Source organism: Pipistrellus kuhlii, unplaced genomic scaffold (genome assembly GCF_014108245.1).
Source record: "Pipistrellus kuhlii isolate mPipKuh1 unplaced genomic scaffold, mPipKuh1.p scaffold_m20_p_68, whole genome shotgun sequence".
In the NCBI taxonomy this organism is placed as follows: domain Eukaryota; kingdom Metazoa; phylum Chordata; class Mammalia; order Chiroptera; family Vespertilionidae; genus Pipistrellus; species Pipistrellus kuhlii.
Window position 1 is genome coordinate 507,413 of NW_023425571.1, and position 25,477 is coordinate 532,889.

At 68.1% G+C, this 25,477-nt stretch overlaps 1 protein-coding gene across 2 annotated transcripts in view; it reads left to right on the plus strand.

Moving 5' to 3' along the window:
- Window positions 1–25,477, plus strand: part of AK8 (adenylate kinase 8) — a 40,513-nt gene that overhangs the window by 10,263 nt on the left and 4,773 nt on the right. For both annotated transcript variants that reach the window (XM_036420473.2, XM_045575187.1), the window contains 6 exons: window positions 4,470–4,551; window positions 5,849–5,920; window positions 6,002–6,202; window positions 7,178–7,309; window positions 8,385–8,474; window positions 15,686–15,827. In XM_036420473.2, coding sequence (XP_036276366.1) covers window positions 4,470–4,551; window positions 5,849–5,920; window positions 6,002–6,202; window positions 7,178–7,309; window positions 8,385–8,474; window positions 15,686–15,827 — 719 coding nt within the window. The remainder of the gene's footprint in view (window positions 1–4,469; window positions 4,552–5,848; window positions 5,921–6,001; window positions 6,203–7,177; window positions 7,310–8,384; window positions 8,475–15,685; window positions 15,828–25,477) is intronic.

The following is a 25,477-nucleotide window of genomic DNA, read 5'->3' on the forward strand; positions in this document are numbered from 1 at the left end:
GTTCGGAAACGATGGCCGTGCCCCGTCACCGGGCCTGGCGCTCCTGGGTGAGAGCGGGGAGGGTCGGAGCCGAGGCCAGGCCGCCCATCGGGACAGAGACGCGGAGCAGGAGCGGCTCCCGTTACACGCCCCGCATCCTGGGCTGTGCCCTGACTCGGATCAAACCAGCGTGATCTCCGGGGGCCACAGGTGGGCGCTCCGCCCCTGAGCCGCGCTCTGCGCAAGGGATTCCGGTGTCCACGGGGTCCTGGGCCGACGCCCGCGGGCCCCGGGATTGTGGGCGCTGTGCTCCGCCGTCGCCTCTGGATGCACCAGGGACCGAACCTGCTCTTTAAGATGCGTCTCTTCTCTCTCTCCTGTGCCGGGGACACGTGGCATTTCACTAGGAAAAGGGGCCGCGCGGGCCCTGGTGACACGCCCGGGCCCAACTGAGCCCAGTGAGTCCGACGGACGAGTCCAAACCCTCCGCCCTCGATGAGTCAGCCTCCGGCCCCAGGGCCCCCTCGTGCTGCAGCCGGAGCCGGAGCCGGACGGTGTCCTCGGCACCCAGGGAGCCCGCTGGGTCCGTGAGGAGCGGGAGGAGCCCGGCCACGGGTCAGAGAGGCGGGGCCGGCGGCAAGGCCTCCGCGGAACCGCTAACTGCTCTCCCGGCGTCCGGAGGGAGGGGGCCGGGGATCAGAGCCGCACGCCGCCGAGCGTGGGCCTCCCGGCTCCCCGGCCGGCGGCTGCTCACGCTCCTTTCTTCTCGCCGTGACATCTGCTGGCGCGCGTCCCTCCTGTGATCCCCCTCGGCCGTGCGGACCCCAGCGCCGCGCCGCCCGGCGCCCGGAGCAGCCGCGCCTTTGATGTGTGATAAAACGGAACCAGGCGCAGGGGGCGCGGGCGCGGGCCCAGGAATAGCAATTAACCTGCCCGGCAGCCGGCTCGGCGGGCGGCGGGCGGCGGAGTGGAGCTCTCACTCCGGCCTGGCGGCGCTCCCCGAGGTCAGAGCCTGCACCTCGGGGCGGCCCTGACCGGCCCGCCGTGGCAGGCCCGGCGGCTGCTTCGCCAGATGGTGCAGCCGTGAACTTGCTCTCGGCCGAAATCGCTGTTTCCTCTCGAAAGGACAGCTCGCCGCCCTGGCCGGTTTGGCTCACTGGATCTCAGAGCACTGGCCCGCAGACTGAAGGGTCCCGGGTTCCATTCTGGTCAAGGGCACATGTCTGGGTTTCCGGCCTGATCCCTGGTTGGGGGCGGGGGGGGGGGGTTGCAGGAGGCAGCCGATCCATGATTCTCTCTCATCGTCAATGTTTCTCTCTCTCTCTGTCCCCCCCTCCTCTCTGACAGCCATAAACATGTTCAGAAAAAGAAAAGGAAGAGCCCCCTCCCCCCCTGCAGGGCCTTGGCCGCGGCGACCTTTCCAGGGGCCGCCCGGCAGGCAGGGCGGTGGCGTGGGGCGACGTTCCCGTCTTGGTGGCTGCCCCGGGGGGGAGGCTGCTCTGGGGGCCCCTCGGGGGCCCGTTTCTGGCACCTCTGACTCTGGAGGAGCAGCCGGGAGGCGGGAGGCGGCTGGCCGGATTCGCGGAGCCCACCTCCCCGCTCAGATCCCGGCTAATTGGGGCGCCGCTCCCCACTTTGCCGCGCGTTCCCGGGTAACTGAAGTCGGAGAGCTGCTCTCCCGAACAGTTCTGAGGCCACGGCCACATACCGACACCGGCTGGCTCAGCGGGCGGCGAGATGCTAATGACGCCCGCGATGCAGTGTTAACTGGGGTCCCCGGGCCCCGGTGCGGGTCCTCCCTCCGGACCAGGGGGTCCGAGTGCGGCCGGAGCTCCGGAAGCAGGGGGGCCGGGACCCCAGGGGCGCCCCTGTGGATGCTTCTGTGTCCGGGCGCCAGCCCCCGCCGCCACGGCTCACGAGCACATGAGGGGGGAAGGCTGTGCAATGATGTTTTGCACTTTTGCTTCGTTAGCTCAGAAGCCAGGGGCCCGCGCCGTGCGTTTGCTGCATCATTTAGGAAATCAGCGGGAGCAGCCTGTTCCCCCAGCCCGCCCCGCTCCCTGCATGTTTGGCTTTTCTTCACAACCGTCCGAGGCTGTGGGACGTGCAGGCTGGATTGTCTGTCTGTTTGTTAGGAAAGACATTGCTGCCCAGCGGGGTGGCTCCGGGCTGAGTGCCGAGATCACGGTTCATTCCCCCCCGGGTGCGGGCTCGATCCCCCATGGGGGGCGCGCAGGGGGCAGCCGATCAATGGTCCTCTCAGCATCCATGTCTCTCTCTCTTCCTCTCTGAAGTCAATAGAAACACACCGAGGAAACAAAAAGGAAAACATGGCTGCCCCATCCACCGGGGTCCCAGGGGTCAGGTGCTGAGGGTAACCGGTGACCTTGGGTCTGACCTTACCCACCTGTCTGCCCTCTGACCCTCATCGGCCGATTCTCAGAGCAACCGAGAGGGCGGGGGTGGCAGGGGCGTCCCCTTCCGAGAGCCAGTGTCTGACCCGCCTGACCCCTGCGGGAGGGAGACCTGAGGCTTATCTGCCGTTTCATTTCACTCCGCCAACGCATCTGGATGTGCAGGTGGAAGCACTAAGTTGTGTGTGTGTGTGTGTGTGTGTGTGTGTGTGAGTGTGAGTGTGTGAGTGTGAGTGTGTGTGAGTGTGTGAGAGTGTGTGTGTGTGAGTGTGTGTGTGAGTGTGTGTGAGTGTGTGTGAGTGTGTGTGTGTGAGTGTGTGTGAGTGTGTGTGTGAGTGTGTGTGAGTGTGAGTGTGTGTGTGAGTGTGTGTGAGTGTGTGTGAGTGTGAGTGTGTGTGTGTGTGTGTGTGAGTGTGTGAGTGTGAGTGTGTGTGTGAGTGTGTGTGTGAGTGTGTGTGTGAGTGTGTGTGTGAGTGTGAGTGTGTGTGTGAGTGTGTGTGTGAGTGTGTGTGTGTGTGTGCGTGTGTGTGAGTGTGTGTGTGAGTGTGTGAGTGTGTGTTTGTGTTTGTGTGTGAGTGTGTGTGTGAGTGTGTGTGTGTGTGAGTGTGTGTGTGTGTGTGAGTGTGTGTGTGAGTGTGTGTGTGAGTGTGCGTGTGTGTGTGAGTGTGTGTGTTGTGTGTGAGTGTGAGTGTGTGTGTGGGGTGGTGTGTGTGAGTGTGTGTGAGTGTGTGTGTGTGTGAGTGTGTGAGTGTGAGTGTGTGAGTGTGTGTGTGAGTGTGGTGTGTGTGTGTGTGTGAGTGTGTGTGTGTGTGGTGGTGTGAGTGTGTGTGTGAGTGTGTGTGTGGGTGTGTGAGTGTGGTGAGTGTGTGTGTGGTGAGTGTGTGTGTGAGTGTGTGTGTTTGTGTGTGAGTGTGTGTGTGCGTGTGTGTGCGTGTGTGTGTGAGTGTGTGCGTGTGTGTGTGTGCGTGTGAGTGTGTGTGTGTGATGGCTCCCGGGACTGGAGGATTTAGAAGCTGTTTAAAGGTGAGGGGCACGGGCACTGAGCCGCGGGAAGATGGTGTGTAAATGCTGCTCCTCAGAGATCCGTCCGCACCTAATGTCCGCGAGCCTGTTCGGTGCCCGGGGAACGTGGAAGCAGAGGCCGTGCCTGTGAGGGCGCTAAGCCACCAGCAGGCCCGGCTCAGGGTGGGACGCACCGGCCTCCAGGGCAGGCAGAGGCGGAGCTGGCTTCCACCGCCTGCGGACGGCGACCCAGGGCCCCGAGGGGCCGGGCAGGCCTGGGGGACGGGGCCTCCGAAACCAGACGGCTCATCGGCCAGGACCGATGGCGGAGACCGCACGCCGACAGCGTGGACACGTGGTCCTCGGCGTTGGCACGGCCCGGCGCCGGCCGGAGGGCCAGAAGCACGTGGTGAAGACCAGCCCGGCTCCGAGATCAAAGCCGGAGACGCCGGCTGGCAGCACTGCGGCTCCGGCCGGTGCCTGCCAACGGGGTAGCGCTTTGAAAATGCAGAGAGCTCCTGTCAGTCAGTCAGAGGCTGAGGCCCCGGGGAGGCGCGGAGCTGGCACCGAGAGGCGCTTTCGGAAAAGAAAAACCTAACCGGCCGTAAACATATGGAGAGACGCGAGCCTCATTAACGATCAAAGAAACCCGCGCCCAGCAGCAGTGCTCCCCGCGGCCACCTGCCGATGGGGCTGCCCGGCCCAGGCCCCGCTCCTTCAGAGCCGGCGGAGGGGAGGGGAGGGGAGGGGGGGAGCAGCAGGCAGTGCGTCCACCTTCGAGGCTGGGCTGCCGGAGCCCAGGGAGGAGGGAGGAGGGGTGGGAGGACTGAGGACGGAGGATGGGGGGGAGCAGGGAGGGGGAGCAGTGCTGGTGATGGGAACCATACCAGGACTGTTTTTTACGAGAGAAAGGGACCAATGGGGAGTCCGCGTACTTCACTGCGTCCTCAGAGCCTCGGCCTCTGTGGAGCAACCCCCTTCCTTTTTCCCTCCCACCGAGAGAGAGAGAGAGAGAGAGAGAGAGAGAGAGAGAGAGAGAGAGAGAGAGAGCACGAGCTTTTTGGGTTCCCCCAGGGCTGGATCCTGGACGGCATCCCCGAGACGCGGGAGCAGGCAATAATGGTGCAGACCCTGGGGATCAGCCCCTGGCACGTCAGTGAGTCCCCGCCCCCAGCTGCCCCTGCCTCCCCCCCCGCCCCCCGCACCGCATGCCCGCCCGCCCCCTCCTCCTCTCCTCTCCTCATCCCTCTCTCCTCTCCTCCTCTCCTCTCCCTTCTCCCCCTTCCCCTCCTCCTCCCCCCTCCTCCTCTCCCTCCTCCTCATCCCTCTCTCCTCTCCTCCTCTCCTCTCCCTTCTCCCCCTTCCCCTCCTTCTCCCCCTCCCCCTCTCCTCTCCTCATCCCTCTCTCCTCTCCTCCTCTCCTCTCCTTTCCCTTCTCCCCCATCCTCTCCTCCTCCCCCCTCCTCCTCTCCCTCCTCCTCATCCCTCTCTCCTCTCCTCCTCTCCTCTCCCTTCTCCCCCTTCCCCTCCTTCTCCCCCTCCCCCTCTCCTCTCCTCATCCCTCTCTCCTCTCCTCCTCTCCTCTCCTTTCCCTTCTCCCCCATCCCCTCCTCCTCCCCCCTCCTCCTCTCCCTCCTCCTCATCCCTCTCCTCTCCTCCTCTCCTCTCCTTTCCCTTCTCCCCCATCCCCTCCTCCTCCCCCCTCCTCCTCTCCCTCCTCCTCATCCCTCTCTCCTCTCCTCCTCTCCTCTCCCTTCTCCCCCTTCCCCCCCCCTCCCCCCTCTCCTCTCCTCATCCCTCTCTCCTCTCCTCCTCTCCTCTCCTCTCCCTTCTCCCCCATCCCCTCCTCCTCCCCCCTCCTCCTCTCCCTCCTCCTCATCCCTCTCTCCTCTCCTCCTCTCCTCTCCCTTCTCCCCCTTCCCCTCCTTCTCCCCCTCCCCCTCTCCTCTCCTCATCCCTCTCTCCTCCTCTCCTCTCCTTTCCCTTCTCCCCCATCCCCTCCTCCTCCCCCCTCCTCCTCTCCCTCCTCCTCATCTCTCTCCTCTCCTCCTCTCCTCTCCCTTCTCCCCCTTCCCCTCCTTCTCCCCCCTCCCCCTCTCCCTCCTCCTCATCTCTCTCCTCTCCTCCTCTCCTCTCCCTTCTCCCCCTTCCCCTCCTTCTCCCCCCTCCCCCTCTCCCTCCTCCTCATCTCTCTCCTCTCCTCCTCTCCTTTCCCTTCTCCCCCTTCCCCTCCTCCTCCCCCCTCCTCCTCTCCCTCCTCCTCATCCCTCTCCTCTCCTCCTCTCCTCTCCTCTCCCTTCTCCCCCATCCCCTCCTCCTCCCCCCTCTCTCCTCTCCTCCTCTCCTCTCCCTTCTCCCCCTTCCCCTCCTCCTCTCCCTCCTCCTCATCCCTCTCCTCTCCTCCTCTCCTCTCCCTTCTCCCCCATCCCCTCCTCCTGCCCCCTCCTCCACAGTCGCGCTGAGCGCCCCGGACACAGTCCTGATCGAGAGGAACTTGGGGAAGAGAATCGACCCTCAAACTGGAGGTAGCCCCCCCTCGCACACCCGGCCCCAGCCCCCCCCCCCCGCCCCCATGCAGCCGAGGGTGACCGAGCCCGTGGCCGCAGAGATCTACCACACCACCTTCGACTGGCCCCCTGAGGCCGACACCCAGAACCGCCTGGTGGTGCCGGAGGGCATCTCGGAGCCGGCCACCGTGCGGCGGCTGCTGCGGCACCACCGGAACATCGCGCGGGTGCTGCCCTCCTACCCCGGCATCCTGAAGGTCATCAGCGCCGACCAGCCCTGCGTGGACGTCTTCTACCAGGGTGAGCCCGGGGGGGGCGCCCTCACCTGCCTGCAGCACCCGCCCCGGCCAGGACAGACGCCAGGCTCCTGCAGGCGGGGTCCCCCGGCACCCGCTCCGAGCCTGGGCTGGCTCCCGCACTCTGCGGCCCACGACTTGACAGCGAGGGGCGGGTGGGAGGGAGCGGCCGCAGTTTGGGGAAAATTTTTATAAAAACTAAAAATACAGCCTGGCCGGCGGGACTCAGGGACTGAGCATCCACCTGTGAGCCAGGAGGTCAGGGTTCCATTCGGGGTCAGGGCACAGGCCCGGGTCTCCTGCTCGACCCCCAGTGGGGGCCGTGCAGGAGGCAGCTGGTCAATAATCATCTCTCATCACTGATGTTTCTCTCTCTCCCCCTCCCCTCCTCTCTGAAAGCAATAAAAATGTTTACGTATTTTAAAAAGAATGCCAGATCCCCCCACCCCCCACCCCCCACCCCCGAGGCACCTGCGGGTCAGGGCCGGGCCCCTCAGGGCAGCAGCTGGCCCGCCCCGTCCGGGCGGAGTCCTCCGAGGGGGGACGGCATCACCGGCCGCCCGCCGTGGCAGACATGGGTGCTGGAGGCCCGGGTCCTTCCCAGGAGGCAGGGCCGGTGGGGAGAGCCTTCCTGGTGCGGGCAGTGGGCAGTGGGCAGTGGGCAGTGGACAGCGGGCAGGCTGGGCCTCGCTGGGAGGCGGCTCCCTGCTCGGGCCTGGGGTGCTGCGCGCTGCGGGCCCCGCCTGCTGGCGGCCCTCCCGGTGCTCCCTGCGGGCGGGAGGCGGTGGGAGGCGGCGGGAGGCGGCGGGAGGCGGGAGGTTGGAGCTCAGCCGGTCGCCCGGGGCTCGCCGGTCTGTGGGCCGCTCAGTGTGGGCGCTGCTCCCGGTCCGCCCCAGGCCAGGGCCCCCAGCCACGTGGGGCCGCACCACTCGCCCCTCCCTGCGAGGGGCCTGCGTTCATTATCTCCTCCGGCTTCCAGCTCTGACCTACGTCCAGACCAACCGCCGGTCCAACGCCCCCTTCACGCCCCGGGTGCTGCTGTGCGGGCCGGTGGGCAGCGGGAAGAGCCTGCAGGCCGGGCTCCTGGCTCAGAAGTACGGCCTCATCAACGGTGAGCGGGGGGGCCCCCCCGCCTCCCCTCCCCCCGGCCTCCCCCCCGGCCTCCCCGGCCTCCCCTCCCCCCGCCTCCCCTCCCCCGCCTCCCCGCGCCCGCCCTCCCCTCGCCCGGCCTCCCCCCGCCCGGCCTCCCCTCCCCCGCCCTCCCCTCACCCCGGCCTCCCCCCGCCCGCCCTCCCCTCCCCCCGGCCTCCCCCCGCCCAGCCTCCCCTCGCCCCGCCCTCCCCCCCCCCCGGCCTCCCCCCGCCCGGCCTCCCCTCGCCCCGCCTCCCGCCTCCCACCTGCTGCCCTCCAAGCGCTTGGAGGGACCAGCATGGCCTGCTTCTCTCTCTCTTGCTCTCGGCTCTGAAGTTTTCCGAGTCCAGCTTTGAAGGGAGAGGGAGAAGAGAGAGAAACATCGATGGGAGAGAGATCGGTGGATTGGTTGTCTCCTGCACGCACCCTGACCAGGGCCAGGGGCCTGCCAACGAGATACATGCCCTTGTCTGGACCCAGGACCCTTCAGTCCATGGGCCGACGCTCTACCCGCTGAGCCACACCAGCCCGGCCCGGCCCGGTGTTTGTCTTCCGTTTTCGGCCTGTGCCCTGCGTTCCTCCAGCTCCGGAGCTGACGAGGCCCTGTCCTCGCCGTTCCTCTCGGCTGCCTGCTGGGCCTGGCCGCGCTGCCTCCTCGGCCGGTGGCTGTCCCCTGCCCTGTCGGTCTCCGCGGTCCTGGGCTGGGCGTGGGGTGACCACGGTGGGGACGGGGTGGATGTGGGCTCGGGCATCCGTCCTGGGGGGACCCCAGCCCTGCCGTCCGCCGTCCAGTGCCTGCCCAGGCCGCACCGTTAATGTGTGCTGCGTGCTCTGCAAAATGAATCCTTTTCATTCCACACACACACACACACACACCCCGCCCTCCCGGCCTCCTCGGCCCCCAGTTCCCTTCATACTTACTCCCCGCGGACAGGCCGCTCCAGAGAACCTTCTTAGTCTGTTCAGCACCCCCCCCCCCCCCCCGCGGGCAGCCCTGGGCTCGTCTTTCTCTCCATCTCCCTCCTGCTGGAATGTAACGGTCCCGTCCCCCCCAGTGTGCTGCGGGCAGCTGCTGAAGGAGGCCATGGCCGACAAGACCCGGCAGGGCGAGGCCATCCAGCCCTTTTTCAAAAAGGGGCTGCCAGGTAGGCCCGTCGGACTTCGCCGCGGCGCTGGGGGAGCCGCTCCGGGGAGGGGCGGGGCTCACGGGCGCCGGGCTCCGGCCGCAGGCGGGCGTTTCTCGTGGGCACAGGCTCTGTGGTTGCTCCGGGAAGGCCTGGGGGCTGCCGGGGGCCAGGCAGGGGCCGTGTGGACCCCTGTCCGCGCAGCGTGGTCGGTGTGTGTCCCGGGACCTTTGCTTTCGGTACCTGAACGCCAAGCGCGGGCGCTGCCCCGGCTGCCACGGCCTCCGGCACCGCGAGCAGAGGCTCCGGCCGCCGGGTCCAGGCAGAGGCTGTGCCGCCACCACCGCCGCTGCCTGGACCTCAGGCCCGAGCACCTGCGCCGATCACTTCCCGAACCCGCCCGCGGCCCGCACCCCGAAGGCCGTGGGCAGTGGACAGCGGGCAGGCCCGAAGGCGGCCCGCACCCCGAAGGCCGTGGGCAGTGGACAGCGGGCAGGCCCGAAGGCGGCCCGCAGACGCTGCGTGAGGAAGGGAGTCCAGCTCCTGCGCCCACACACGGTGGTGGCTTCCTCTGGGGCCGTCGCGGCACCTCAGGTTCCCCTTCACGTCCTGGGCGTGTTTTATTTCACTTTATTATTATTATTTTAATATTTTTATTGAATTCAGAGAGGAAGGGAGAGGGAGAATAAGAGATAGGAACATCAGTGATGAGAGAGAATCATTGCTCAGCTGCCTCCTGCATGCTCCCTACTGGGGGTCGAGTCTGCAATCTGGGCATGGGAGCCTCAATTGGACTCGAACCTGGGACCCTTCAGTCCACAGGCAGTCGCTCTATCCACTGGGCCACACTGGCTAGGGCCTGGGTTTGTTCTAGGCACCTGCCCTCAATGCCAGCCCCACTCCCGAGGCAGGCTCCCGGCCCCCCATGATGTCACCCGGGCACCTGCCAGGAGCCACAGCCGCCACCCCCAGGGCCCGGCGGTGTCCCCGGCCCAGCCACCTCCGAGGGCCGCTCTGCGCCTCCTGGTCCGCCTGCTCCCGGCTGCCCAGGCCCTCGCCCTCGCGCTCACCTTGAGCGCAGCCCCCGGCCGCAGCCTGTCACCGAGCGTGCGGCCGCCCTGCGGTCACCGCCCGGCGCCGCCTCCGCCGGGAGGCCCAGCTGTCGCCTTGGCCGCCTGGAGCGCCCCCTCCCGACCCCACGGGGCCCGGTGCCGTGTCCCAGCCGTGACCTCTGCAGGCTCCGCCACGTTCTCCCGTGTCCTCGGGGGCTGCCAACACCTCCGCCGCTCGGATCAGCAGCGAAATTAATAACCAGCCGCCTCCCGCCTTCCCGCGGCCCGGGCAGAGCCCCAGGGCCCCTCCTCGCCCTGAACCCCGTCCTGGGCTCCGGACGCCGGGCACAGCGCGTGGGCGGGGCGGTGCTCGCTCGGTGCCTGGGCTGGGGGTCTCCCGGGCTGGCCTCCGCTCCCTCCGCCTCGCCCGCCGCCCGCAGAGCACTTTGTTCCTGCGTGTGGTGCGGGCTCTGCTCTGAGTGTGGGTCCGTCCGCTCTGCACACGGCCCAGGAGGGGCTGTCAGCAAGGGCGTCAGCCTTCCACCGCCCCGTCCCGGCAGAGAGGGGTGAGCCAGGCCCCCCCCCCCCCCGACAGCCCGCAGCCCAGCGACGGGCCCACCCGCCGCACACCCAGGCCCGAGGGCCTTCAGGCGGGAGCTCGGCTGCCCTGAGAGCGGCCCCGACCGCAGGAGAAGTGGCGAGCGTCCAGGCCTCGGCCGAGTGTCCCAGGCCCCCTCCACCCCATCGGACAGGCCCGGGCGCAGGGCTGAGAGGAGGCCTGAGGGGAGGCGGGTGTGAGGGAGGCTCCACTCGGATTGGCATCCTTCCTGGTAATGAGAACCCCCCACCCCCACCCCCTCAGCGGGCACAGCCCTCCCGGCAGTTTGTCTGCAAACGGGGGTGATGAGGAGCGGTTTCCAGAGCCTTCCGCGCGTCCAGAGCAGCCGGCGCCTCCTTTTCGGGGGAATTAATATTCTCGTCGCTAAATGCACACGAAAGACGCCACAACAGGCGGCTCCTTCTGTCAGACACGGCAGGTTTGCCCGGTGAAGGCAGAGTGAGCCTGCCGTCCGGGGGGGGGGGGGTGCGCTCCGGCTGAATTATTCAGGGCGCCGGCCCGGCCCTCGGGGGTAATTAGAGGGAGAGGCGGCCGGCGGCTGGGAGAGAACGGTCCAGGTGCCACGTTTGAAGCTCGGGTGGGAGAGCCGCGGCGTTTGAAGTGGAAATAGGGCGGTTTGAATCCGTCCGGTTTAATTTTTCACAAGCAGAGGGGCCTGCGGTGCAGCGCCCTTTTCATGACTGAAAAACCCCACGCTTCCTTTCATTTCTCCGCACAAACGCATACACACTCAGTCATTCACATACACACACACGCACGCACACGCGCATGCACACACGCATACATACTCACACACAGTCATACACATACACACACGCACACACTGACACGCGCATGCACGCACGCACACACTGACACACACGCGCGGGCGCGCAGTCAGTGATACACACTCATTTACTCTCACTCAACGTGTGTTTCATGGGCCTCCCCCCCCCCCCCGTTGTGTCCCCCTGTCTGTCCTTGGGGCTCGGGCGCCCCCTCTGCAGGCTGCCGGCGGGGAGGGGCTCACCGGCCCGCAGTCCTGTATTCCCAGGGCCTCGCCGGGGCCTGCGGAGCTTTTGAAATGGCCCCTTTTTTTAAGTCCATGTTCTCATTCTCCGCTGGGACCGCCCCACAGACTCCCTCCTGGAAAGGAGGTCAGGCTCTCTAGTTGGGGGGGCTGTGGCCGGGGGAACAGTGTGAGGGGGTAGCAGGGGGGGCTGTGGTCGTGGAGGATCATGGGAGGGTGTGGCCGTGGCCGTGGAAGCTGTGGGGGGGGGACCATGGGAGGGTGGCGGAGCCGTGGCTGTGGGAGCCGTGGGGGGACCGTGGGAGGGTGTGGCGGGGCCGTGGCTGTGGGAGCCGTGGGGGGACCGTGGGAGGGTGGCGGGCCGTGGCTGTGGGGGATGTCGGGGGGGACCGTGGGGAGGGTGGCGGGGCCGTGGCTGTGGGAGCCGTGGGGTGGGGGGTGGGGGACCGTGGCGGGGAGCGTGGGGGGACGTGGAGGTGGCGGGTGGCAGCGTCGGCTGATGGGCCGTGGGGGGGGGACCGTGGGAGGGTGGCGGGGCCGTGGCTGTGGGAGGGATGTCCGGGGGGACCGTGGGAGGGTGGCGGGGCCGTGGCTGTGGGAGCCGTGGGGGACCGTGGGAGGGTGGCGGGGGCCGTGGCTGTGGGAGTCCGGGGGGACCCCGTGGGAGGGGGGCGGGCCGTGGCTGTTGGGAGCCGTGGGGGGACCGGGGAGGGTTGTAGGGCCGTGGCTGTGGGAGCCGTGGGGGGACCGTGGGAGGGTGGCGGGCCGTGGCTGTGGGAGCCGTGGGGGGACCGTGGGAGGGTGGCGGGCCGTGGCTGTGGGAGCCGTGGGGGGACCGTGGGAGGGTGGCGGGCCGTGGCTGTGGGAGCCGTGGGGGGACCGTGGGAGGGTGGCGGGGCCGTGGCTGCAGCAGCTCTCCGTGGCGGAGGGCCTGCCCCAGAGGACGGAGAGAGAACGGGGTCAGAGCCCGGCTCCTGTCACTGAGACGAGACTTTCACGCAGAAGTAAAGGTAACGCTGCTTTACCGGACGGACGCTCTGCCTGTCACCATCAAGGTCGCGAGGCTTTGGTTCCGGGGCCGGGCCAGCGGGAAACTGAGGCAGCGGGGGCTTCCGGTCCCGGCTGTCTCGTGGGGGCTGTGCTGGACGGGCTCCAGGCGCCCTGGCCGGCTCCCGGGCCCCAGACGGGGAGCCGCCGTGAGCCCGGGGGTGTGAGCGCCCCTCGCGCGTCCTTCTCGCTGTGACCGCAGCCTGGCAGCGGCTCCCTCCGCTCCCGCTCCAGCCGCTCAGCCGTGAAATCGGTGCGACAGGCTGGGCCGCGGCCGGCCGTCCCCGCGCCCGGCAGGTGCGGCTGGAACCGGGGCCGCGGGGACCGTCCTGACACGCTCCTCCTGGGCTGGAGCGGGGCTGGGGCCCCCACTGCACGGCGGCTGCATCCCTGTCAGGGCACGGACGGCCACGGGTGGGGGTCGCCGGCTCAGGCTGCCCCGCGGGGCACGGGCACAGCTGTGACGGGCGAGGGCAGCGCGGCCCCTGCCCTTCGGCTCAGCACCTGTCCGCGGGCCCGAGGGCAGGGAGCGGGGGTGAGGGCGGGGAGCGGGGTGAGGGAGGGGAGCGGGGGTGAGGAGAGAGGGGTGAGGGCGGGGTGGGGGGGTGAGGAGAGGGGGGTGAGGAGAGGGGGGTGAGGGCGGGGAGCGGGGTGAGGGCGGGGAGGGGGGGTGAGGGGAGGGGGGGTGAGACGGGGAGCGGGTGAGGGAGGGGAGCGGGGGTGAGGGGAGCGGGGTGAGGGCGGGGAGCGGGTGTCAGGAGAGGGGGGTGAGGAGAGGGGGGGTGAGGAGGGAGCGGCGGGGTGAGGGGAGCGGGGTGAGGGGAGCGGGGTGAGGGGAGCGGGGAGCGGGGTGAGGGGAGCGGGGTGAGGGGAGCGGGGGTGAGGGGAGCGGGGGTGAGGGCGGGGAGCGGGGGTCAGGAGAGGGGGGTGAGGGAGGGGAGCAGGGGTGAGGAGACGGGGGTGAGGGTGGGGACGGGGGGTGAGGAGAGGGGGCGTTAGGAGAGGGGGGGTGAGGCCGGGGAGGGGGGGTGAGGAGAGGGGGGGTGAGGGCGGGGAGCGGGGGTCAGGAGAGGGGGGGTGAGGCCGGGGAGGGGGGGTGAGGAGAAGGGGGGTGAGGGCGGGGAGCGGGGGTCAGGAGAGGGGGGGTGAGGTCGGGGAGGGGGGGTGAGGAGAAGGGGGGTGAGGGCGGGGAGCGGGGGTCTGGAAACACGCCAGTCACCATTGGTGGGTGCAGTGCCTGGCCCGGCCAGCAGGTGGCAGTGAATCACAAACAAACGGCGGGGCGGGGCGGGCCCTGCGGGCGCTGCAGGTCCGGCTGAGACTGTGGCTCCGGAGACGGCAGCAGAGTGCAGCCACAGGAGTGCAGTGAGTTAGTGCTAGTGCATTGGGGCCCACAGGGTCCAGTGCCTGTGACGGGTGCCTGACCCCGGCGACTGAGCCGGGATTCAGGCTGGAGGCCCCGCGGACAGCGGCTGAGCGAGGACCAGGCGTGTGTGTGGGGGGGGGGGGGGGCAGCGTCACAAGCACAGTGTGGCCCTCGGGCGCGGTGGTGGCTCCGGCAGAAGCTGCGTGGGCTGAGCGGGTGGGACTGGAGGAGGCAGTGGCCTGCGGGAAACGGGCTCAGAGCAGGGGGCCCCGGGCACTCGGGTGGACTCGCCCCTCAGCAGAGGGGCAGGGGCCTCGAGGAGGCAGGTCCGGGGGGGGGGGGCTCCTCGTCCCCCACGGGGCCATCGGGAGCCAGTGCCCTGCACGCAGGAGGAGCCGGAATGACTGCCTTGGGGCCTCTGCCCAGAGCGAGGGCGCCTGCAGGCCACAGCCCGGGATGCAGAGGGCGAACAGGGCCCGAGCTCCCACATCTCAGCCTGACCCCGTGCCTGACCCCGTGCCTGACCCTGGAGCCTGACCCGGTGCCTGACCCCAGAGCCTGACCCCGGAGCCTGACCCGGTGCCTGACCCCGGTCCCTGACCCCGTGCCTGACCCCGGTGCCTGACCCCAGAGCCTGACCCCGTGCCTGACCTCGGAGCCTGACCCCCGTGCCTGACCCCGGAGCCTGACCCCGTGCCTGACCCCGGTCCCTGACCCCGGAGCCTGACCCCGTGCCTGACCCCGGTGCCTGACCCAAGTGCCTGACCCTCAGTGCCTGACCCCGGTGCCTGACCCCGGTGCCTGACCCCGTGCCTGACCCCGGTGCCTGACCCCGGAGCCTGACCCCGTGCCTGACCCCGTGCCTGACCCCGTGCCTGACCCCGGAGTCTGACCCCTGGTGCCTGACCCCATGCCTGACCCCGTGCCTGACCCCGGTGCCTGACCCCGGTGCCTGACCCCGGAGCCTGACCCCGTGCCTGACCCCGGAGCCTGACCCAGTGCCTGACCCCGTGCCTGACCCCGGAGCCTGACCCCGTGCCTGACCCCGGAGTCTGACCCCTGGTGCCTGACCCCGTGCCTGACCCCGTGCCTGAGCCCGGTGCCTGACCCCGGTGCCTGACCCCGGAGCCTGACCCCGGAGCCTGACCCCGTGCCTGACCCCGGAGCCTGACCCCGTGCCTGACCCCGGAGCCTGACCCCGGAGCCTGACCCCGTGCCTGACCCCGGAGCCTGACCCCGTGCCTGACCCCGGAGCCTGACCCCGTGCCTGACCCCGGTGCCTGACCCCGTGCCTGACCCCGTGCCTGACCCCGTGCCTGACCCTGGAGCCTGACCCAGTGCCTGACCCCGTGCCTGACCCCGGTGCCTGACCCCCAGTGCCTGACCCCGGTGCCTGACCCCGGTGCCTGACCCCGGAGCCTGACCCCGGAGCCTGACCCAAGTGCCTGACCCCGGTGCCTAACCCCGGAGCCTGACCCAAGTGCCTGACCCCGTGCCTGACCCCGGTGCGGGGAGGCGGACGGGGCAGACACCGCCACAGCCGGGCTCAGCCCTGGCAGCGCCCTCAGTCGGTCCTGTTCGCAGTTACCGGGTGTTCCTGGGAGGCTGGGCGGGACGGGCAGGCGCTGCCCAGAGCGCTGAGCCCCACAGGAGCAGCGGACGGGGAATGGCTCCGAGGAGAGCCGGTCCGGGGAATGTCAGCTGTGCAATGCAAACCAGAGGCTTCTCCCTCCGCCGTCCCCCCTGGTGACCGCAGGCTCCGCACGACCAGCGCTGAGCCCGAGAGTCCATCTCACACGGGGGGGGTGGGGGGGTGGCGGGGGCGGGCAGAGGCACCCTGTGACGTGTGGCGGGGCACAAGCCCTGGGGGCCTGGTGAGCCCCGGGAAGAGTCTTTTGCTGCAAACCTGGGTCCTCTGGTGTATCGGCCACAGCTGCTGGGGGGCATGCTCTCTTGTCTAGGTCAGAGAAAGGTCAAGGTCAGGTCACCTGGACCATCTCAGGCAGCCCTGTTCTTCCATCACCGGGAAAGGGCATCCCCCCACCCGTCCTGCCCACCCACCCCCGGCTCTGCCCGGCCTCCCTCCCACTCCCGGGGGTCAGCCAGGCGCCGGCGGCAGCGTGACCCGCCCCCTCTCAGTCCCCGACAGCCTCATCCTGAAGGTGCTGAACCTGCGCCTGAGCCAGCTCGACTGCATGCAGCGCGGGTGGGTGCTGCACGGCTTCCCGCGGGACCTGGACCAGGCGCACCTGCTGGACACCACGGGCCACAAACCCAACAGGTGAGCGGCCGTCCTGTCCCGTCCCCCATCCTGTCCCGTCCCCTCCCATCCCCACCTCTCCCGTCCCCTGTCCCCTCCCCTCCCCTCCCATCCCGTTCCCTCCTGTTCCCTCCCGTCCCCTCCCGTCCTGTCCCGCCCCCTCCCATCCCCTCCTCTCCCGTCCCCTGTCCCCTCCCCTCCCCTCCCGTCCCGTTCCCTCCTGTCCCCTCCCTTGTCCCCTCCCGTCCCATTCCCTCCTGTCCCCTCCCGTCGCCCTCCCAGTCCCCTCCCGTCCCATCCCGTCCCCGCCCTTCCCCTCCCCTCGCCCTCCCGTCCCCTCCTGTCCCCCCTCCCCTCCCGTCCCCTCCTGTCCCCCCGTCCCAAGTCCCCCCGTCCCCCTCCCCGCCCGTCCCCTCCGCCCTCCCTGCCCCCCTCCTGTCCCCGTCCCCTCCCGTCCCCTCCCCTCCCCTCCCGTCCCCTCCTGTCCCTGCCTGCAGTCCCGGTTCACAGGCCCTCGCGGTTCCCCAGGAGGAGGCCTCTCTCCCCCCCCGCCCCCCAGCAGCAGAGACCAGGCTGTTCCTTCTGAAGGGAGGGGGTGGTGGGCTGGGACCCTGTGGTTCGGGGGCTGGCGAGTGGCCGCTCCTCTGCTCCCCGGGTCTCGGGGTCCTCCGTGTCCTCCGCCCCTGAGGGGAGACCCCGCCTGCCTCTTCCTGTGCCCGTGCCCCCGGCTCATGATTAATGCGGAAAGCGGTTTCCACCCGTAGCCGTCGGCTCCAGGTAACGGCTGAGGGAGAGAGGGGCCCTCAGAGCGAGCCCCCAGCCCCGGCGGACAGGGCGGGAGCCGGGCGGCGGGTGAGGAGCACGGGGCCACGGAGGGAACTGAGGCAGAGTCACAGCCCAGCACTCACTCTGGGCCCACCGCCGGCCCCGCCAAACACGGGAAACCCGCCCACGAAGCCTCTTCCCTTTTTAAGAGGTCCGATGGGATGAACTGAATCCGATTTACATACACATCAATTTTATTAGTAAAATACATTCGCGCTAGTAAACAGAATATGGGGAGGACACAGAAAGGGACTCTGGCTGGTCAGGAAGCAGTCATCGTCTCCTTCAGACGTAAATCTCTCCGGGAGCCGACAACGGGTGGAGGGCCAGGCTCTGCCGGCTCCCCCTCCTGCCCACCGCCTCTCCCTGGGTTATATCCTCCCCACGCGCCCCCAAGCAGGAGATGAACCGGGTAATTGATGTGTCAGAAAGGAGGAGGAAGACTTATTTGAGAACAAATACAATGGGCTATAAAGTTTGTTAAGATGTAATAATAATAGTAACAATGTGAAAACGAAATGAGAAAGGAAGAAGAGGAAAGAGACAAAGAGCTGTGCCGGGCCGCCTCCGTTCCGGCCGCAGCCTCGTGGCAGGTGTTTCCGTGGCAAATGGACGTTTGGTGGCGAGGGGGCGGGCGCTCCGGGGGAGGGGGGCAGCTGGCCAGTGTCAGACTCCCTTTCCCGCCGCTGCTGCTTCCCGGGCGCTGCTGGGAGCGGCGGGCCAGCCGTGGCCTTGAACCTGCTCCTGGCGGCCAAGGCCTGGGTCGCACCCACTGCTCAGGCCCCCGCAGAGCTGCCGCGGCTCAGAGATGCCGGGAGGGGCCGGCAGCCGAGCCGGGGGAGGGCAGTCGGCAGGACGGTGAGGACGGAGGAGCATCAGGGGGTGGAGGGGGCGGCAGGTGGTGGAGGGGAGCATCAGCACACAGTGGAGGGGGGCGCCCTGAAATATCACCATCAGGGCACGTCCTGCCGCCGAGTGCTGGTTGGCTTTGGGCGTCTGAGCTTCATTTACACAGCGGGACCCACACAAGTGAACGTGGTTTCCACGCCCAAGCCTGCGATTGGGTGTACGTGCTTGTTACCCTTTAAAATACATATCCTTACTGATTTCAGAGAGGGAGGGAAGGAAGAGAGGAACAGCAGTGATGAGAGAGAACCATTGATCAGCTGCTCCTGCATGCCCCCCACTGGGGATCGAGCCTGCCACCGGGCCATGGTCCCTGACTGGGAATCGAACCCTGACCGCCTGGTTCATAGGTCGATGCTCAGCCACGGAGCCACGTGGCCCGGCCATGCTTGCTCCTTTTAGTTCCCATGACACTGTTTTCAGGGACGGCATGGTGGGCCCCTGGGGCGACGGCTCTGCCGCCTCCGATGTGTCCCGAGTGAGAGGACACTGGGAGAGCACAGCGAGGGGGGAACAAAGAAGAGCGGGCGGGCGCCTCCCTCCCTCTCCCCCTCCCCCGTCACCACGCGTCCTGCCGGCCCCTCGTGGATTCGGGGTAATAAGCAGCCCATTAATGGAGCCTGAACTGGGAAATGGAGTTGCTCCCGCAGCGCTCGGCGGCGGACGGGGGTTAATAACTCCATTACTCGGCGCCGCGCGGAGCCGCCGGGCGGGGTGTTAGCTGTCTCCTCGCTCTAATTGAGCTAATAGAACCCGGCGACCCCTCGCCGGCGCCGTGGGCAGCGTGGGCTGGAGTACAGCACCGCGCGGCCTTTGTCCCCGGAGGAGGCTCTGTCCTGAAGGCGGGTCTGTTCGCAGCACGGGTCTGGGGCCGGCCCCCGGCCCCGCAGGCCGAGGCCACACGGGGGAGCGCGTTAGCGGGACTGAACGCCCTGCAGGAAGCAGCTGTGGCCTCAGCAAGCGGTCTGGCTGCGGGGGGACGATGGAGCGTGGCCGGGCTGGGGAGGGACGGGCGGCCCACGGCCTCTCCCTGCGTCAGCGTTTGGCTGCCACCTCTCTCCTGGCCCTCCCGCCCGGAGTGCCCACAGCTGTGTCATGAGTTCAAGGTTGAGGTGAGGGGAGGCATCACAGAGACCCGGGAGAGGTGGCGGAGGCATCGCCCACAGCTGGCTGGCAGGCGGGCCAGGTGGGCGCTGCACGCTGGCGGGGGGTCACAGCCTGATGTGCCAGGCAAGGGTGGGGCAGCCTGGGCTTTGCGTGCTCCTGTGGGTCGGCCAGTTTAAATGTTTCGGGGGTCCCAGGGCAGAGGGGCTGGCCCCACAGAGCATAGGAGCCCGTTGCGGAATTGGTCGGAGTCAGGCTCAGCAAAGTGCCCGAGGAGGCTGGAGTTACTAACCCCGAGCTCAAGATTAGCTGGTCTCCAGCTCGCTGCCCGCTGGTGACAGCGCCCTCTGCTGGCCATCCCCCGCTGGCGGCTCCGAGAGCCAGGGCTGTGCTCCGCTGGAGCTGGGGAGCCGGACTGGCAGCCCCCGCAGCGGGTGGGCGGGTGGCGGGGTCACTGCCTGGGGTCAGGAAGGGTGGAGCGCCCAGCCCCAGGCTGTGGCCTGGCGGCAGTGACAGCCCGCAGCCCGCAGCCCACGCGGGGAGCTGTGGCATTTTAATCTTGTGTCAATAAGAGCCGGAGTGGAAAAGGGACGGGGCTGGGGCCTGATGACATTTTACCACCCATTTCCAATGTTTGTGCAGGAAGAGCCGGCGATGCTGATTGGTGCGGGGGTTGGGGGGGGGAAGAGGAGGGAAGGGGGGAGGGGGTCCCTTTTCCCACAGACTCTTAGCTCCGTGGGGCCCAGTGGGTCTGCCCGGCCGCCCTGGGGGGCCTGAGCCCACGGGAATGCCTCACGGCGCACACCTCCCTCGATCAGACACCGAGCAGCCCGCCGCCCGGAGACTGACAGGTAGCCTTTAGCGGCCGCGGCCCGGGCAGCTGGCATTTGAGTCCGGCTCCGGGGGGCGCCCCCCTCCTGGGCAGGTGCGGGCTCAGCAGTAATGGAGGGAACTCATTTCCCCGAGAAAGGCAGGAGGCGAGATGACTTGGAGAATTCCTGTTTGTTTTCTTTACCCACGAGAGACGCTGAACACACCAGCACGCCCTCAATTTCCCATCCTCCTCGGCGGCCCCGGCCCCGCGCCCCCCTTCCCCCGCTCGGGTGCTGCGGGCCGGGCGGTTGCACACATGGCGCTCTCTCCTAACGCGAGGGAAGCTGCCACCAGAAAGCTTTCCGGAAAGGTCTGCCGCCCCGGCCGACGGAGGCCCGCTCCGCCTGCTCTGAGACGGCTCCCTCCGGCAGGGCCGCCTCGCTGGCGGTGAGGTTCCTGCAGATCCCAGGCCCCCACCTCGGGGTCCTGCCCTCCGTGGCTGCAGGGCAGACCCTCCGCCCAGGGCTCCAGCACCCCCTCCTCCTCTCCCGGGCCTGGGCCTCGTGGAGCGGGTCCTCTGTTCAAGGAAAGCACCTCAGGGACCTGCTCAGGCTCCGGGTGCAGGATGGAGACAGGCAGGGAGACGGGGACGGGGAGGCCGTGGGGGCCGTGGGCAATCATCCAGGCGAGGACTGGGCGCCCTGGCCGCGCACAGCCTGCAGGGCTGAGGTCTGTATGTCTGAGCACTGACAGGCGGTGAGAGGCGGGCCGGGAAGGACTCCGTATGCTGGGCTGGGGGCCACCAGCACCCGGTGGGCAGAGGCGGAGAGGCTCTTAGCAATGGGTTCGTCAGCTCAGCGGCCACGGCCACGTGCCACGGCGGTGGCCGGAGCAGCTGAGACGTGGCTCGTGGACACTGCCGTGGCTCATCTCGCAGTCTTTCCTCTGTGCGCGCCCCGGGGCCCCTGAGCACCCACGTTTCCTGCTCCTGTATCACCCGTCAGACCGGCCAGGGCCCACCAAGGGTCTGAGGCCCCGTGTCCGGGCCGGGCGCCCTGAGCTGCGGGAGCCGGCTCCGCCTCCGCGGTGGGGGGGAGGAACCCGCTCCTAGCAGCTGTGTGGCACTCGCTGTGGCAGCCGACCGACTGGCGCAGCGTCCTCGTGGGCGTCTGAGCTGCCCTTGTGTCTGCCCACGTGCCTGCCAGGAAGGGTCCCCTCGGGCCCCGGCCAGGCCTTCCTTTCTTCATTCCGAGACTCGCACCCATGGGCGTCACACCCAGGAGGCCCCGGGCCTGCCGTGCAGTTTGCACCGGGAGCAGCCGAGGCCCTGGAGACCGAGGTCACCGGGGGTCGCCCTGTGAGGGACGGCCAGAGCCGGCCTCCTGGCCCCAGGCTGGCCGTGGTCCTGCTTGTTGTGTCTCCTCCGTCCCCGCACGCCGGCCGGGAGCACGGCCCACCCGCAGTCACACCCACACGGAGGCCTCCTGGCCCGGGACCCGCCCGCTCTGTCCCGGGCACTAACCATGCCCTCCTCCGCGGAGCGGCCGCCTCCTCCCGGCGCTCGTTAGCTTGTAAGACTAATGGATGCGATCGTGTCTAATTACCCTGCTGAAGGCCAATTATGCGATTAACGTGCGTGGACCGGAGCCGTGATGAGAAGAGCCTCATTTGCATGGCATTAAGCTAATTGAGCCGCCGGCAGGCCGGGCGGGTGGGGCGGCGGCAGGATTCTCTTTCCGGGCGGATCCCAATGACTGGAGGACAGTTCACCTGACAGCTTCATTAATTAACGGCGGTCGGGTTACCGGCCAAGGGCGCGTGGCCCTGGCTGGAGGGCCGGGCCCTCCACGGAGCTTCCGCCCCCGCGGGCGGTGGTGGCCGTGAGCCGTGGCCACCGTGAAGGGCCATCCTATGTGTTATTTATTTATTTATTTTTTAAATATATATTTTATTGATTTTTACACAGAGAGGAATTGAGAGGGATAGACAGTTAGAAATGTCGATGAGAGAGATACATCAACCAGCTGCCTCTTGCACACACACACCCACCACTGGGGATGTGCCTGCAACCAAGGTACGTGCCCTTGACCGGAATCGAACCCGGGACCTTTCAGTCCGCAGGCCGACGCTCTATTCACTGAGCCAAACAGGTTTCGGCTGTTATTTATTTTTAAATGTATTTCTTATTGATTGCAGAGAGGAAGGGAGAGGGAGAGAGAAAGAGAAAGAGAAAGAGAAAGAGAAAGAGAAAGAGAAAGAGAAAGAGAAAGAGAAAGAGAGGAACATCAGTGATGAGAGAGAATCATTGATCAGCTGCCTCCTGCAGGCCCCACACTGGGATGGAGCCCCAAACCTGGGCCTGTGCCCTGACCGGGAATCGAACGGTGACCTCCTGGGTCATAGGTCGCTGCTCCAGCTCTGAGCCCCGCCGGCCGGGCTGCTCCCACCCTTTCCGAGGCTCCTCGGGCTGCAGCCTGCGGCCGAGCCGTCAGTCACCGGCCCAGGCCCCTGCCGAAGGGCCCTGGGAGGACCGTTCTCTCCCTCCCCCTCGCAGACACACACCTGAGCACCTGGTGCCCAGCTCCCGCCCTGACGGTCTCTGCGGGTGGGAAGGGTGTGGCGCGGCTGGCTGGAGGTGCGTTGTGTTTTCAGAGGGTGCTGGCATTGCAGGCCGAAGGGGGGTGTCCTCTGGAAACAGCCGGAACGTCCAAGGAGCAAAGGCTTCGCTGAAGTTGGGGGCACAAGGCCGAGGGACACGGAGGGCGGGGCCCGGGGCTGCGGCGAGAATGACGCCCTGCAGCCGCCGGGCTGGTGGCAGGTTCAGCCGACTCACACGCACACGCTCACTCCCATGCTCACACACGCACAGGCTCACGCTCACGCTGTGGAAATGTTTGGCCTCAAGAATCGAGTTTTAGGGCATATTCTCTCCTGGGATGGAGGGGGGGTTTAAAAGACGCCCAGAAAGCCGGGCCGGCGTGGCTCGGTGGATAGAGTCTCGGCCTCAGACGGAAGTTCCGGGTTTGGTTTCAGTCAAGGGCACACACCTGGGTTGCAGGCTTGATGCGGGGCCCTGGTCGGGGCATGTGCACGAGGCAGCCAATCCGTGTGCTTCTCTCACATCGATGTTTCTCTCTCTCCGTCTCTGCCTCTCCCTTCCACTCTCTAAAAATCAATGGAAAAACATGTCCTCGGTGAGGATTAACAACAAATAAAATACAATGTATTGCCCCTGGCGCCTGGCGGTTGGTCTGGATTCATGGTGAGCATTTGGGTGATGACAGGTATTTCCCTTTTCTCTGCTCTGGGCCTCACACGTGCGGCTCGGGAACAGGGAGGCCCAGCTGCCTCCTGAGAAGAATGGTGTGTGTGTGTGTGTGTGTGTGCGCGTGCCGTGGCCCGGCGGCCGTGCGGGGAGCGGCTGGGAGCTGCAGGCTCGGCCCAAGCTCCCCCACTTGTGCGGCGCCCGGTGTGGAAGCGCTGGGCTCTGCCGTCCGGGAGGACAGAGCGGCAGGAGGCAGGGAGCGGGGCCGCACCTGGAAGTGGCCCGGCCGCTCCCTGGGCACCGAGCGCTGGCTGGCGTGGCCGCCACGTCTTCTAGAAGGTTCAGTGTCAAACACGTGAGCTCGGGAGCCAGAGCCTGGGTGTGAACTGGTGCCAGTCGACATGCTGAGTGAGCAAGTGCTGAGGGCCGCGAGCAGGACGGACAGATGGACAAGCCCCCCTCACCCCCCCCCCCCCGTGGGTAGGAGCCCTCGGAGGGGCAGGAGGTCAGCAAACCAGAGAGGATCTCAGGCCCGTGCTGGGGCCTTGCAGCCCCCGGGAAGGCGGAGGGAACGGCAGGGCCTCGGCCCCGAGGCAGGAAGTCCTCAGTCCCCAGGCTCTGCGCCTCGCTGAGCCTCGCTGAGCCTCCGTGTCTTCCCTGCGGAGTGGAGCCGGTGGGCACCCGGGGCCCGTGGCTGCGAGCCGCAAGGAGGCAGGACGGGAACGTGGGATGAGGAATGACCTGTCCGCTGGCGGGGCTCTGAGGCTGAGCATCGGCCTGGGAGCCAGGAGGTCAGGGTTCGATTCCCTGTCAGGGCACAGGCCCGGGTGGCGGGCTCCATCCCCGGTGCAGGGCGGGCAGGAGGCAGCCGATCAGTGACTCTCATCATCGATGCTTCTCTCTTTCTCTCCCTCTCCCTCCCTCCCTTCCATAAAAATATGTTTAGAAAGAAGGATGATTATGTAAGTGATGCAGTCCCCACTGTGGTCCCAGCTGGCGGCCCGCCCGGGGCTGGTGGGTGGGAGAGGCCTCACCGTGCGGCCCCACGCTGGGCCCTCGCCCTGGAGCCCCACGGGCGGCGCTGTGAACGCCTCTCACTTTGCCCCACGGCTGCTCCCGGCGGACATGTCAGTCCCGGGCAGCCCTGGACTGAGGCGTCAGGCGGTCCTGTGCCAGCGCCCGGGCGGGTGCCGCGGCCTCATTGAGACAAACCGCACCACTCAGGGATTGCCCCGTCACAGCTGGCGCGGAGTGCCCAGCACACCCCGGTCAGGGGGAGGCGGTGGGCACGGGGGGCACCGGCCTGCGGAGGCCGGGCGCGGGCGGCCAGGGTGGTGCCCGGGTTCGCAGGAAGATGACGCAATAATGAAATGACTCAGTGGTTCTCGGACCCATTGCTAAACCGCTTTGCCCGCCTGGCGGTGGCTCGGTGATGATGCTGAGGGAGGGCTTTGTGGGCGAGGATGCCACCGGGACAAGCACACGCATGGAGGCTGCCCGCCCCGTGGCCGCGCCCCTCCCAGCTGAGCTCCCTGCCCTCCGGTCCGGGGTCGAGGGGCAGGAGGGGCAGCGGCTGCGATGGGACCCCCCCATGGTGTGTGAGACCTCGGAGGGGGGGCAGGGGGTTCCCGTGTCTGCCCAGCGCATTGTGAGCCTCGGGGTCCCGTCAGCAGGGGCCAGGGCTCTGGGGGAGCCGGCTGGGTTCGGTTTGCGTTTGGAGTGTGCCTCCTGCCCCTCACCCGGCTCAGGGTGTCTGCGGGGAGAGGCTCGGCCACAGAGCGATCGGGCCAGAGGCTCCAGTTGCAGCCCGGCCCGGGCGAGGGCGCGGGAAGCCTTATCTGGGAGCTCCGGTTTCCCTCGAGGCCGCCTCACCTAAGGAGTTTAACCCGGAGCTCAGGCGGACAAACGGTTTGACTCGGGGAGTGCTCTCTGGCCCGGCGTGCCCGGCTGCCTGCGAGGCCTCCGGGGCGGCGGCCCTCCCCCCTCTAATGCAGTCCTCCAGCCGCGCCTTCAGGCCCAGGGCAGTTCCTGCCCAACTTCCCCGAGCAGCACGTGTCTGGCTGCAGCCGCCCCCGAGGGGCGGGGCCGAGGGCTAGGACCATGGGTAGGACTCCTGTGGGCAGGCCTGTGCGTGACCCGGTGGAGACCGTCTTACACGCACACCTGCACCTGTGTGTGCGCTGGCCACCCAGCGGGCATTCGGGGCGGCCGGAGCTCAGAGGGGCAGCCGAGCCGGGGCTTCTGGGAAGTCCTCCGAAGGGCACAGGGGGGGGGGGGGGTCCCGAGGTGTCCGCTGTGGCCCTCGGGGGCCTCCACGCCGGAGAGAAGGAAGCTGGAGGCAGTGGCGCTGGTGGAGGCCCAATAGGCCGGGGAGGAGGTCGGGAGAGGCCAGGTCTGAGGGGCACACGTGGAGCCAGGGGCCCAGCCCCCCAGAAGCCGCATCCGGCAGAAACTCAGTCAAAACGTGTCCGTGTCAACACCGCAAGCCGCGGAGGGCGGAGGGCGGAGGGCGGAGGGCGGAGGGCGGAGGTCACGGCGGAAGTGAAAACCCTGCGATGCCTGGGCTGCCCAGCGACGGCCATCTCATCAGAAGACCGTCCGCCTGAGACCGTGTGGCCTTTACCAGGGGCCCCGGCGCCTCATCCCGTGCGGGCGGCGCGCTGGGCCTCCCTCCTCCGCTTAGTCCTTCTCGGTGCTGCCCAGCGCCGGGGACAGGCCTGACCCAGAGGTGCCCGCGAGCTCTGTGCGGGGCCTCTGG